Below are 14,425 nucleotides of genomic sequence, written 5' to 3'. Positions count from 1 at the left end.
GGCAGCTAGGACACCTTTGTTGTTTGTCTTGTTCTATTCCGCAACATTTTCCTTTTCCTTTTTTTTTTTTTGTTTTTTTACCTTCCATAATTAAACGGAAAAAATATTAATTTTAACTAATAGCATCACCAAAAAACTCTTCAAAAAAGATTTTATTACTTATTTGAATATTTATATTAATATTTAAAACTCCAAAAGACACTTCAATTAAAATTTTTCAAATAAAAAATAATTCTCTCTCTTCAAATTTGGAGAGTTGCTTTCTCGCTCTTCAATTTATATTTTATTACTTTTTACTAGAGAAAGAGAGAGAAGTGATTTAATTGCTATTAACTTTTCTTTTTAAAAAATAATTATTTGATTAAAATAATATTAACTTATTTATATTTGAAGAGTCTTTTAGAGAATAACATATTTTTTTATTCTTTTATTTACCACATAAGTAAGCAAATAAATATTTGAAGAATGAAATTTATAGAGACTTTTGGAGATACTCTAATACTAGACATCTCAATTCTCAAATAATGTTACAATTTTTTTTCATTATTCTAAGAATTGATGTGACACAATATATATATATATATATATATTAGTTTTCCAATCAAGAATCCCTGACTTTAACAAAGTCAGGGATTAGTTAAAAGAAAAAAAAATTAAATTTTAATACACTACATGACAAAATACAATGCATTGGAGTTGTATTTATTTTATTTTTTAACTAATCTCTGACTTTAATAAAATCAGAGATCCTTAATTAGAATATACACACACACACACACACACACACACACACACACACACATATATATATATATATATATATTAACATAATTACTTTCATATAGAGCATAAAAGATTACTTATTAAATTGTCTCACCATACCATCCGATCAATTAATATCATTTTAATCAAAAACAGAAAAATTGAAATACTATTTATGACGGTGTACAGCATTCTTGACCTTAGTCAATAAATCATCACCCAACTTTAGGATAAATATTATATTTATCCCCCTCCTGAAAGTCATTAAAAAGAAGACGACAATGCATAGTTAGAAAAAAATCAAAGTTTGAATCAACAACCAGGTGAAGAAAGAACCTTTAAATGTAGCATGTTATTATTTTTTAACTTTGTTGGTAGGGAAAGAAAGTGTTTCCATTATTTTAGAATCAAATCATCATGATTCCTAATTTTCAAAATAAGGATTGGATCCAACCCCACATGCATGCCCACAGTTTTTAAAAAATAATAATAATAATAAAAAGAGTAAAGTAAAGAAGAATCGATCCAAAGATTTCACATTTCTTGTTGGTAAACACAAAGTCAAACAATAACAAAAAAAAAAAAAAATTGCATTATAGTGATCTCTTTACCGAGAAAAATCTTCTGATATATTATTTCTTATTCATTCACTATTTATTATGTAATTATACGTATTATTATAATTAATTGAAGTCTACGTATAATTTTAAAAAAATGAATGAAAAAATAGCAGTATTCAGAGACATCCAAAAAATTTCCCACTTTACCTCATGCTCTTGGTCTTGGATTATATAAACAGTTAAACACAGGGCAGCTTTAGTCGGCCTCGCACCTCGTCCTTTTGTTCAGCAAAAACAAATTTCACTTCCGGGATCGAAACCCGAGATGGGGTTTCTTCAATTCAATGCTGCAGCCGCTGATATACTGTTCTCATTGTTGCTCCCTTTGTTGCTGTTAAATCTCCACTCTGCAAAAGCTGATACCTTCACTAATAATATTAATGCCACCACCAAGAATGGCAACGATTTTTTTCCTGAGAGAAAATCACTTGGCGGAGGGAAGTGTAACATTTTCCAGGGAAAATGGGTCTACGACGCTTCCTATCCTCTCTACTCCCACTGTCCCTTCGTAGATCCCGAATTCGACTGCCAGAAATACGGCCGCCCGGATGACATTTACCTAAAATACAGGTGGCAGCCCTTCTCCTGCAGCATTCCCAGGTATATCTATATATTTATATATGTATATTGGTTAAAACGCCGATATTATTTTTTATTAAATCCGCTCAGCAAGCTTACGGAAGTCCAATTATGCTGGCCGGGATGCAGGTTTAATGGCCTGTATTTCCTGGAGAAATTTAGAGGGAAGAAGATCATGTTCGTCGGCGACTCCCTGAGCTTGAATCAATGGCAATCGCTGGCTTGTATGATTCACTCCTGGGTTCCGAAGACTAAGTATTCAGTCGTAAGAACAGCGGTGCTTTCTTCGATCACGTTTCAGGTAATTAATTAATTAATTAAATTAATTGCTCTTAATCTTGATGTCTCTGTCTCACTTTTTCTTTTTTTTAAGCACTAATAATGTTATCACTATTCCACAACTCAAATAATCATTGCTTTTAACGGTGCAAGCACGCCCTGTCTGTCTGTCCGTCCCCCTTTTTTTTTCTCCTGTTTTTTGAAATTTAATTCTTTAATTAATTTTTTTTTCAAAAATCGGTTGGGTTAGCGGTTAGATTAATTACTTGCATTGAATTGCTTGCTAGCTGTTTTACTTCTGTCTGATGACTGATTAATTTTTGCTCAACGAGAGAGAGAGAGAGCTGAGGCTTGAGTGAGCGCTCCTAAAAAAATGTAGAGCATTAAAAGCAGAGCGTGATTGGTGGTCAAGCTTTTCTTTTTCGCCGGGGGGGTTACGTTCATGTCAGGCTTCTATTTTTATTTTATTATTTATTTTATGCAGTAATAATAAATCAGATCGGTTTTTGAAATTTAAACCGATAGAAAAACAGAACACGTTTACTTTTGTTTTATGACTCTTGTCTGGTTCTGGAAAACGTAAGTTACGTGGCAAATCCAGTACCAGGTGAGTGATAGACGGTAATGCAAATTTGTTTCCAAGTTTCCAGGGCCTTTGTACTATTTTCCAAAAATTCCTTATCAGAAGATTGAGGGATATTGAGAGATTATTTGAACAGTTTGGTGTTCTTAATTTTTCAAGATATCTTTTTTTTTTTTGGGAGCAGTAAAAATAGATATAAAAAGCAAGTGAGGATATTAAATCTCCGAAGAAAAATTCATATACTATACATATATATAAAATGAAAGCCACTTTCTAAACGAAAAAGATCTGAATTTTTAATTTTTTATTTTGTTGGAGCACACTATGAATGTTTTCTGGAATGTCATGGACGTAAAAGTCTAATTTTATGAACTCATTAAAAGCCGTTGTATAAATTTTGATTAAAATTGGGGTTCAGTTATGGTGTAATTGTAGTATCATGTTTTCAATTATTGTATTCAGGTGAGAGCAAATGACTGAATTTAATGACTGGATGCAACTATAGTACCATACTACAGTTGCACCATAGCTAAGTTCTCAAAATTGACTCTTTCATGTTTTATCTTTTTTTTTTTAAATTAACTGATTCATATTTATTATATTTTAAAATTTTTGAGTGGATACAACTGTCAACCCCGCAAATTTTAAAGACATTTTAATTGCTTTTTTTCCTTTTTTTCCCCCTTGAAGAACACCTTTTTTTCTTCTTAAAAATACACTTTAGTTACCAAATTAATGATTTGATCTCACCAGAATGTATCTATGGGCTGGCCGCTTTCGCGGTTTCTTCTAGTCAGCTGCAATATTTGACCATAGAGTCGAGCTTTTAACACTCCTAAAATTCTTATAACATTTATTATTTCTTAAAATACCACCATCTTAATCAATAAAATATATTTACATATTAAAATTAATCATCTTTCTATAAGATTTTACTTAAAAATTAATTTTTCTTAAATTGCTTGAATATCTTAAAATATTAAATTTATCTTAAATTTTTCCTTATTATTACATAATTTCTATCTTAATGACTGTCTTTAATAATTTTAATTAAAAACATTTTTTAATTAAAATTTAAAATATAAATAAATATTATGAAATGGGTTGGGTGTAAAAAGTTTGTCAAAAGAATTATTTATATTAGTGTTTAATTGAATTTTCCTTCAAAACAATAAATGAATCAAATTGTCGTAGTGGTATTTAAGTAAATTTAATTAAATGATATTTTATAAGGAATTTCGGAAGGGTGTGGATGGTCCTACTCTTCTCAATACCGGCTTCTCATTCTAGAGTGGTCTGGCTCAGTGGGCCCAAAGTGGGCCCTGTAACTATAGAAAATGGATTTTTGGGTGAAACAAGTGTCCCTAGTTTGAAATTATTTCCGAATCATTGTACAATTCAAGCACGCCATCTGGTCCATTTCATAATTTCCTTGATTTATCGGTGTAATCAACTGTACATTAGAACACGAGAGGAAAGATCAGTTGACCAATTGTTAAATTGAACGGTTCTCATAACACCATGCTAAAAATTTCGCTTTTGTTGAGCAGGAATTTGGACTGCAGATACTGCTATACCGAACAACATATCTAGTAGACCTTGTTAGGGAGCCCGCGGGCACTGTTTTGAGGCTTGATTCAATTAAGGGTGGCAATGCATGGAGAGGCATGGACATGCTCATTTTCAACACTTGGCATTGGTGGACGCACACCGGAAGAAGCCAACCGTAAGCTTACATCTTATCCCGCATCATTATTTTGCGAGAAAATTTACAGGACATTTTTTATGTGGAATCTTATCATGCAAAATTATGTTACAGATTTGATTATATAAGAGAGGGAAGGAAATTGTACAAAGATATGAACCGTTTGGTCGCATTTTACAAGGGCCTAACAACTTGGGCAAGATGGGTTAATTTCAATGTTGATCCTACCAAAACCAAGGTCTTTTTCCAGGGAATTTCTCCAACCCATTACGAGTAAGCATACCCTTCTTCTATATATTTATTGATAGAACCATCAAAATTAGGCTGAAGCACAGCAGTTATAAACAGGCTTTGCATTGTATAATCCTGTAACATATAGGATGATGAATGACAGTGTGTTTATATGTGGTTTTGGCGATTCTGAAAAACAGGGGAAGGGATTGGAACGAGCCATCAAAATCATGTTCCGGGCAGACAAAGCCGTATTTCGGATACAAATATCCGGCCGGGACACCAATGCCCTGGGTGGTTTTGCAAAAAGTATTCAGCAGGCTTCGGAAACCTGTGTATTTACTCGATATTACAAGGCTTTCGCAGTACCGGAAGGATGCTCACCCGTCGGAGTACGGCGGCCACAGCGATGATTGTAGCCATTGGTGTCTTCCTGGTTTGCCAGATACTTGGAACCAGCTTATGTATGCAGCTTTGTTTAGTTGACTTCAGGTTTAGGACAGCTATCGTCAGTCTTGTTTTCCAGAGCTCCTGGAAATATTTATTACCATTTTTTGTTTCTTGTGAAAGTGGGTAATAAGAGGGACGATGCTTCGATTTGTGTATTTAGATTAATCATTTGGGCCTAAAATTCGCCCTGAACTGAAGAACATTCCCTCGAAATTGTCTCATGAATTGTAATTGTTTGATTAATACAGTCCAGTTCATCTCATTCTGCTCGCTTTGAGAAAAGCTGGCGCGTTTTTTTATTTCAAAGAAAGACTTCAAAATGCACATTTGTAATTGTAACCGCGAATTACACAATGCCCATGTGGAGGACATACAAAAACTTGCAACCCAAGCCTTTTTTAGTAACTTGGCGTAGGCATATATCATTCACTCTATTGCAATTATTACAATTATTGAAATCATCTATCATTGAAGCAGATAGTTCATGATATGATTGATTATATGTATTTTCTCTCGCTCTAAATGATTGTTCATGATGATAGATCATGATATGATTGATTGTATGTATTTTCTCTTGCTCCAAATGGTTTTTCTCCGCGTTCCATGATAAAAATTGCGGTGTTCTGTGCACCTTTGTTCCAATAAATCAGAAAGAGTAACAAGATCTGAAATCACAAATATGAAAGAGTAAAACTCGTATCGAAATGTTATGAGTAAGAGAAAATATCTCCTTCCAATTTAGGAGCTCTAGACGAAGCTTCTCCCATATGTTTATCTAGTTAAAGCGTAATGTTTGGGTGATAAAGGTGATAAAATATGGCGATAATAATCAGGTTTTTATTGAAAATGTTATTATGCTCGCCACGCTATATAATACAACTAAATAAAAGTCGACGAGCAGGGCTTAGATTTCATTTGGTACAACTTTTCAAGTAGAGTTTATTTAAATAGAGTTATTGTTAATAGATATCTTTTATAAAGAAAACTTTTACTATAAAAAAAAATTAATTATTTAGTTGTCAATAAGAGATTTTATTAAAAATTTATGAAATTATTTTAGAGGCAAGCTTTTTAAAATTTTGTTATGAAAAGAATAAAATAAAATTGTCAAATAAGTAGATGATATTTTAGATATTTTAACATTTAAAAAAAACTTTTCAACCTCTACTCTTAAAATCTCAAAATTTGAGATTTTGCTAGTAGAGGCAAAATAACTTATTTAAACTTAAAAAACTTTATTAGAAAAACAACCAAACAACAATAAAAATTATGATAAGAGCTTATGATATTAAATAAGAACTTATGACCATTAAATAAGTCATACCAAACAGACACTTAGACGAGGGGATGGTTAAACTGAAAATAGACTCAGTTAAAACTACTCCCTTTATCCTCTCCAAAAAATTAGTGATTATAGACTATTCATAAACTCGTCATGCTGTGATTCATTGTTTTTGGATTTTAAGCCCTATAAAATCCCCAAGAGTTCAAACGGTAAGGGATTCTTTCATCTTATCCACTCTCACACTTTACATTATGCATGTGATTTAATTCAAATTCTTCATCTTTTTTATCCTTCTTATCTCTCTTCATTTTTTCTTAATTAAAAACGGAATGGTTCTTTTATTGTTTTTTTTGTTCGTTTTTACACAAAATCAAACATTATAGTTTTTAAGTAAACTATAAAACTAACTTGAGCGTAAAAGGATTAACGCTAAAAAAACCTCCAACGCCCTTAACCATTTATATTTTCTGGTTGCAGGTGCTCACCCATGCACAATTGGTGGTCGCTAATTCCTACTCGAACAATGAGACAAATGTAAAATTGTTTCCCTATACAAATAAATCCAAATGCTGGCTATGGATCTTGTTGGTAGCCCACAAACCAACACAACAAGATTTTGGTGTCAATAAGTAAGATATGAATTTATATTATCTCCTTCATATATAACTTATTATCTTCTCTATGCATATTGACCTTGAATTTAAGCTTCTAGTATGTGTTGATTGTATTCTTGATTATACATAGTCAAGATTTCCATACATTTATATAAGCTATAAAATTTAGCTTAACACATGGTAAAAATAAGAGTTGGGCTACTGGCATCTCCTCATGAAACCCTCTTTTCAATTATTTTTATTTTAATTTCAAAGATGTCTTTCAAAAAATAAAACATTTCTATTTTTTAACTTTATTTTTTTATTGTTAAAATTCAAAGTAGTATTTTGTTATTTTTCTTTTCTTTTGCAACCTTGTTGTTATCCTACATGTTGATGCCGAAATCTGCTCGTCCTTAGACCGACCAGATTCTTTCACCAACGTTTAAGTTATCAACTGCTGCACGAACCGCTAAGGCTGGAATCGCCCTTCTTTCTCTCACTAGACCTGCGTTCACCGAAAACGGATCAGAGACGCCGGTGGTTTTGCCGGCGTAAACCCTCCGATGCCTAAGTTAGCATAAGGTGTTTACGGGAAAACAGTGTAATTTGGATTTAAGGTGTTTGTTAGAAATTTGTAAGGAAATGGCCTGGTTGCAATTTGGCAGCGTTTTCCCCCTTTTCAGTTTTTCTGTCCCCTTCTTCGTCGATTTCTTCTTCTTTTATAGCCGTTGTCCCCACGTTCCCGTTTGCCCTTCATCCCACCTTTTTTGGGCAGTGGCAGCCCCTCATGGGACTCTAACTGCTGCATCATGGGCAAACGTGGGATCTCGCATCTCCCGCAACGGTTCTGGGAAAGCGCAACTGCCGCGATTCTGTGAGATCGTGCTTCCGCTTTTTGGGGTACGGGTACCGGCTCGGTATATACCTCTGGTCAGTATTCGTCTTGGCTCGGCTCGTGTTGCCCCTGCTCTGCTCGTACCATTTGGCTGAGGTGATTCATGCCGGGGTGGAAATAGTAGCATGACCGACCTGGTGCTTTTATTTACTTAACACCAGTCCCCCAGTTTCTGGTCTTGTGAGTGAAATGAGTCAAGAGTAGAAACTGATTGTCAAATCTTGCCAATCCGGGGGTTTCTCCTCTGGTTTTCTATCTACAGGGACGGACCTGAGGATTTCTTTTCTTCAGGGGAGGTTTTGACCTGAGCATGGGCCTAAATGAGCATGTCCATTGCGTATCTGGGCTTGCATCTAGCCTGGCCTCTTGTAACAGTTGGTGACGTGGCATCCGCAGACTCTTCATATTTTGAAATTTGAAATGACGAGCTATCTGTCCTCGATGTACGGTGCGTCTCCATCACTTTAATGCTTTCATTTCCCCCTTTTCGTTTCAAATCCCTAGACTGGAGTCATCATCATCTTGTTACTCGTTCCTCCGCCGTTAACCAAATTTTCTCTGAACTTTGCTCATACTCCCAGCGTCCGGAGTATCCATTTGCTGGGTGTTGTCTCTGTCACGGCAACGCTATCAGTGTCCGTCTGTTCCAGGTATAGCCTTTAACCTTTTCTTTGGCTGTTGTTGATTGGGTTCTGTGTTGCCCTTTTTTGTATTCGTGTACTTGGGTTTGTTTTGGTTTTTCTTTTGAGATTCCGATATGTCAAACCGGAAAAGAAAGTTAATTGTTGATGAGGGTGATGAAGAATCAGGGGATTCAGGCCTCAACGTGCCAATACCCACCGATTTCTTGGGTCCCTCCAGTAGTGTAGGTCCTTCCCATGGCAGGGATACCCTTGAGTACCCACGCCCTCTGGTTGTCTCTTCCTCCCCCGAACTAGCGCTTGTAAAAAATAGAGGTGGACCTGCGTCGGGCTCTGGTGAGAACCACAGCTTTGGTGGGGTTGGGATCTCTGAAGGAGTTGGCGATGGTGAGGGGAGCAGTTCCGGACCGAGCCGATCTGCTCAGAGAAGGAACCTAGGCCATAGGGTGGAGGCTGATTCCTACCCTATTGATTTCATGACTTGTGCCACCACCCCCACTGACCTATTTAAACTTATGAACCTCTACGACATCCCCAGCGAGGTTCTTCTTGTAGTTCCTGAAAAAGGCGATGTCCTTAGTCGGCCTCCAAAAGGGTATGTGACGATGCACTTGGAGAGTTTCAGACTAGGAGCTCGGCTGTCCCTTCAACCTTACTTTGCCAAGATACTGGGCGGTATGCACCTGGCCCCAGGTCAGCTACACCCAAATGGGTGGAGGGTTCTCTCGGCGATGTTTGTGTTGTGGGAGAGGTGTGGGTCGGAGGAGCCTTCTCTTGTCGAAGTGAAACATCTGTATCAGCTGCGGAGTAGCCCAAAGGAGGCAGGCTGGTATTATTTTATGTCCAGTTCTGCCAAGAGGAAACCGATCACTGGGTTTCCATCTTCATGTAAAAATTGGAAGAACAAATTCTTCTTTGCTGGAGGGAACTGGTGTCCAGCAGTTCGGTCGCTTGGTGGGGACATATATCTTCCCACCCATTTTGTCACCCCAGGTCGTTCATTTTTGCCTATATTCTTAATTAGACTGCTACTTATTGGGTTCTTTAACCTTTTGTGCTATTTCAGAGTCGTGGGGTCTGATCGGGGGGCTTGAAGATCGGCCTTTGCTTCAGGTGGAAACGGCTCTATTGAACGTGTCTACCTGCCAAGACCTCCTGTCACCAACAAGTCTGGTCGGCTCGGGCTTAGTGGATATAGCCGCCGGGATGGATAGCAAGATTCTCAGTGCTATGACCAGAAAGCGTGGTCGGGCTTCGAGCAGCTCCAGCAACCCTCCTCCTCCCCCGAAGAAACCTAGCGTTGGTCCTTCCGAGGCGCCTGTTCCTGCTCTGCCCCCACCTCTACCTCGTAAGAGTGTTGGGGAGAAAACCTCCGACAAGAGTCCTGAGGTCAGCTTGCAGTCTGGGGACCGCTCTTCTCCTCTACTATCTCGGGATCAAGTGGACTACCTGAGCCCGTATCAGAAGGATTACAAAAAAGCGGTGGGGCCCAAGATGGTGAAGGACATCGAGAGTATGAACCTCTCCGAATTAGCTGCTTCCGTTCAGAGAGTGTCCTTCAGGTTGGCCACCATGGTTTCGTGCTACAAGATTGGGTCCGCGCGCCATGAGAAGAAACTCCAAACTGACAATCAGAAATTGAAGAAGAAAGCTGAATCTGCTGATCGCTCTAAGGAGAAGCTGGCTGAGCTGAACAAGCAGATTATGGAGCTAGAGGAGAGAGTTGCGGTTGCTGAATCCACTTCCTCCAAACTCAAGGGTGAGCTGGGTGACCTGAGGTCTGATCTCCATGCTACTCAAATTGAAAGGGATACTCTGAGGGCCACCCTTGAGGGGGAAATCAAATCCTTGGGTGAGCAGCTGGCTGAGGAGAAAGGCAAATCTGCTGATGTGGACGATCGGCTGGATGCCGAGTATGACTCTGGGGTTGCCTTCTCCTATAAGTGCATAATGTCTGTGCTTAAGGAAGAATATCCCGAGCTAGACATGAGCAAGCTGGAGGCTAGAGTGGAGAGGTACATGGCTGAGGTTGGCCAGGGTGATAAGGAGCAGGGCGGGCAGGATCAGGTGGAGGCTCCTTCGGATGGCGTGCAAGAGGGGGAAGCTGGGGGACGCACTCTCGAAGTGGGTCAAGGGTCCATGCCTCCTCCTCTCGGCATTGCTGATCTTCCACCTCCTGATGTTGCTGATCCCTCACTTCCCGAGCTCGCTGATCCTTCAGCTGCTGGAGCCATTGATTCTTCTAACCTTTAGGCCTATTTTTTGTATAAGCTCTAGATTTGCGTTTGTTTTGTAAACAATTTAAACATTTATAAAAAAAAAATTTTGAATGCTCTCTATTGGTTTTCCTGTTTGGTTTTTTAGTGCATTGAACAGGAATAGGCATCTGTTTGCCTTAGCGAAATTTTCGCAAAATTGCCTGCTGGTCTTCGGTGACCGAGCAGGAGTAGGCCCTTACTTGCCTTGGTAAAATCTTCGTAAATTTAGCTGCTGGTCTTTCGTTGACCGAGCAGAAGTAGGCACTGATTTGCCTTAGTAGAATTTTCGTAGCTTTAGCTGCTGGTCTTTCGTTGACCGAGCAGAAGTAGGCACTGATTTGCCTTAGTAGAATTTTCGTAAATTTAGCTGCTGGTCTTTCGTTGACCGAGCAGAAGTAGGCACTGATTTGCCTTAATAGAATTTTCGTAGCTTTAGCTGCTGGTCTTTCGTTGACCGAGTAGAAGTAGGCACTTACTTACCTTGGTAAAATCTTTATTGATTAGACTAGCAGGGGGATTTCATGCTGAATTCATCTTTATTTGAAATTTGAATGCATTACAAGAATACTGAATACATACATGTGCAGCAAAGCCATGATGCAGTTAACATAGATATCTTGTCAAAATGAGGATTTAGTAGAGCATTTTGCTTACTGGAAATACTTCTTCAGGTGTTCGGCGTTCCATGACCTCTTCACTTCTCGTCCATCTTGGTGCACTAATTTATAGGCTCCTGGTCCAGTGGCTCGTATCACCCGGTACGGGCCTTCCCACTTTGGGCCAAGAGCGCCATGGTTAGGATCCCTGGTGTTCTGGTTCACCTTCCTAAGTACCCAATCTCCTGCTCGGAACTGCCTCATGCGCACGCTCTTGTTGTAATAACGCATGACCCTTTGTTGGCCCTGGGCCACTTTCTGCACTGCCCCTTCCCTTTTCTCCTCCAGCAGGTCCAGACTTAAGCAAATCTGCTCGTCATTTTGCTCCTTGGTGAAATATTCCGTCCGATGTGTTCCTACTCCAACCTCTGCTGGGATTACCGCCTCATGACCAAAAGCTAAAGCGAACGGTGTTTCTCCTGTGGCGGTTTTGTGAGTTGTCCTGTAGGCCCACAGTACTCCCGGTAGTTCGTCAACCCAAGCTCCCTTCTTCTCTCCCAATCTAGTCTTTAGGAGCTTCTTTATCACCTTGTTGGCTGCTTCCACTTGTCCGTTTGCCTGGGGGTGTGCGGGGGTGCAGAACTTCAGGTCCACCCCCAGGTTTCGGCAAAATTCCCTGAAGTTGCCGTTGTCAAATTGCCTCCCATTGTCTGTGATGATGGCGTAGGGGATCCCATATCTGCAGATGATATTTTTTCAAATAAAATATGTTGTCTTCCTCTCTGTGATCTGGCTGAGGACTCCTACTTCCACCCACTTGGTGAAGTAGTCTATTGCCACAATTGCATGTGTCATCGCTCCTCGTCCCTTAGGCAATGGACCAATCAAGTCGATTCCCCATTGAGCGAAAGGCCACGGGGATGTCATAGCCGTCAGCTTTTCCGGGGGTTGTGCAGGAACTTCGGAGAAGCTTTGGCATGTTTTACAATTCTTTGCCATCCTTTTGGCATCCTGGTGCATGGTTGGCCAGAAGTATCCTTGCCGGAGTGCCTTGAAGGCCAAAGTTCTTGCTCCCGAGTGATTGCCGCATATTCCCTCATGAATCTCTCTCAGCACATAATCCGCCTCCTCATCATCCAAACATCTCAAAAGGGGCAAGGTGAACCCTTGGCGGTACAGCACTCCATCCAGTAGCGTATACCTTGCTGCTCGCCATTTTAATTTTCTTGCTTGCCTTTTGTCCTCTGGTAAAACTCCATCGCGGACATATGCGCGAATCGGGTCCATTCAGGATTCTCCAATACTTACTCTCATCACCTCTGCTTCTTCCTCAATACTTGGTGAGGTCCTTACCTCTAGTGGAACTGACTTCGGTAATTTAGGATCTGCAATGGCTGCCATCCTAGCCAGCATATCTGCTCGGAAGTTCTCATTCCGGGAAATCTGCTTTACCTCCACTGCTTGGAAAAGCCCAACCATCTGCTTTGCCTTCTTTAAATAAAGACCCATCTTCTCTCCCCTTGCTTGGAATTGATCATTGAGCTGATTACACACCAGTTGGGAATCTGCTCGAATTTCTACCCTCTCTGCTCTTAGAGCGTGTGCAAGTCCGAGCCCGGTGATAAAGGCCTCATATTCAGCTTGGTTGTTTGTGAGCTGAAAGTCAAACTTCACTGCATATGTTATTTCGGTTCCTTCTGGGCTCCGTATTACAACTCCTGCTCCGGATCCTTGCTCACTGCATGATCCGTCAACCATTACCAACCACAACCCCTCTGGTTTCTCCTGCTCTGCTGCTTGCTCCTCCCGAATTTCTTTCCCTGTATCGGCTCGGTCAACCATAAATTCAGCCAGAGCTTGGGCCTTGATTGCTCCTCGGGGCCTGTAGGAGAAGTCGAACTCACTTAGCTCTACGGACCATTTTACTAGTCGACCCGATGCATCTGGTTTTTGAAGTGTTTGCCGAAGTGGCTGGTCGATCATAACAATAACCTGATGGGCCTGAAAATATGGTCGGAGTTTTCGTGCTGCCGTTATTAGAGCTAGCGCCCACTTCTCCATCAATGGGTATCTAGTTTCCGCCTCTACCAAGGCCTTGCTAGTGTAGTATACCGGGTGTTGCTTTCCTTCTTCTTCTCTGACTAATACCGAGCTGGTAGCCCATTTAGAGATTGCTAAGTACAGCAACAGCTGGTCACCCTCTCTCGGAGTCGATAACAATAGGGCCCGGGTTAGGTATTCTTTCAGCTGCCCAAATGCTTCCTCACATTCCGATGTCCACTCCATCTTTTTCCCTTTTTTTATGGTTTAGAAGAAAGGGTGGCATTTATCTGTGGCCCGCGAGATGAATCGGTTTAGTGCTGCCAACTTCCCTGTAAGGCTTTGCACCTCCTTAACTGTTCGTGGGGACCTCATTTCTGTCACCGCCCGTATTTTCTCCGGGTTGGCCTCGATCCCTCGGTGGCTTACCAGGAATCCTAAAAATTTGCCCGAGCTGACCCCAAATGCACATTTCTCCGGGTTTAGTTTCATCTCATACTTCCTCAGTAATTCAAAGGTCTCTTCTAGATGCTTCACATGATCCGTCGGCTCTTTGGACTTTGTAATCATATCATCCACATATACCTCCATAGTGTATCCAATCAACGGTTTGAAGATCTTGTTTACCAACCTTTGATAGGTGGCTCCTGCATTTTTTAGGCCGAAAGGCATTACCCTGTAGCAAAACAAACCCATGTTAGTTATAAAGGCAGTGCTTTCCTCATCCTGCTCGTCCATGGGTATCTGGTTGTATCTAGAAAAGGCATCCATGAAACTGAGCAGACTGTGACCTGCTGTTGAATCCACCAGCTGATCTATTTTGGGTAGGGGAAAACTGTCCTTTGGGCATGCCTTATTGAGGTCCGTGAAATCCACACACATTCTCCACTTCCCGTTGGCCTTTT

At 39.9% G+C, this 14,425-nt stretch overlaps 2 protein-coding genes across 2 annotated transcripts; both read left to right on the top strand.

Annotated features, from left to right (window-relative positions):
• Nucleotides 1-1,476: 1,476 nt before the first annotated feature.
• LOC18051981 (protein trichome birefringence-like 39) lies at nt 1,477-5,456 on the top strand. The gene is made up of 5 exons (XM_006446699.2): nt 1,477-1,982; nt 2,091-2,262; nt 4,374-4,549; nt 4,643-4,801; nt 4,960-5,456. The coding sequence occupies exons 1-5, from the start codon at nt 1,648-1,650 to the stop codon at nt 5,243-5,245; spliced, it is 1,128 nt and encodes a 375-aa protein (XP_006446762.1). The 5' UTR covers nt 1,477-1,647; the 3' UTR covers nt 5,246-5,456.
• A 3,286-nt stretch (nt 5,457-8,742) lies between these two features.
• On the top strand, nt 8,743-10,879 carry LOC112100879. The gene is made up of 2 exons (XM_024190744.1): nt 8,743-9,580; nt 9,693-10,879. The coding sequence occupies exons 1-2, from the start codon at nt 8,743-8,745 to the stop codon at nt 10,877-10,879; spliced, it is 2,025 nt and encodes a 674-aa protein (XP_024046512.1).
• The last annotated feature ends 3,546 nt before the right edge of the window (nt 10,880-14,425 follow it).

Source organism: Citrus clementina, unplaced genomic scaffold, assembly GCF_000493195.1.
Source record: "Citrus clementina cultivar Clemenules unplaced genomic scaffold, Citrus_clementina_v1.0 scaffold_2, whole genome shotgun sequence".
In the NCBI taxonomy this organism is placed as follows: Eukaryota; Viridiplantae; Streptophyta; class Magnoliopsida; order Sapindales; family Rutaceae; genus Citrus; species Citrus x clementina.
Note: the sequence above shows the minus strand (reverse complement) of the source record. Positions and strands in the feature narration are given on the sequence as shown.

What these genes read in the sequence shown, in the direction of transcription:
- LOC18051981 (XM_006446699.2), top strand. Translation starts at nt 1,648, where the DNA reads ATGGGGTTTCTTCAATTCAATGCTGCAGCCGCTGATATACTGTTCTCA. An exon ending in TTCTCCTGCAGCATTCCCAG is followed by an intron (nt 1,983 to 2,090) that starts GTATATCTATAT and finishes GCCGGGATGCAG; the next exon opens with GTTTAATGGCCTGTATTTCC. An exon ending in ATTTCTCCAACCCATTACGA is followed by an intron (nt 4,802 to 4,959) that starts GTAAGCATACCC and finishes TCTGAAAAACAG; the next exon opens with GGGAAGGGATTGGAACGAGC.
- LOC112100879 (XM_024190744.1), top strand. Translation starts at nt 8,743, where the DNA reads ATGTCAAACCGGAAAAGAAAGTTAATTGTTGATGAGGGTGATGAAGAA. An exon ending in TCCAGCAGTTCGGTCGCTTG is followed by an intron (nt 9,581 to 9,692) that starts GTGGGGACATAT and finishes GTGCTATTTCAG; the next exon opens with AGTCGTGGGGTCTGATCGGG.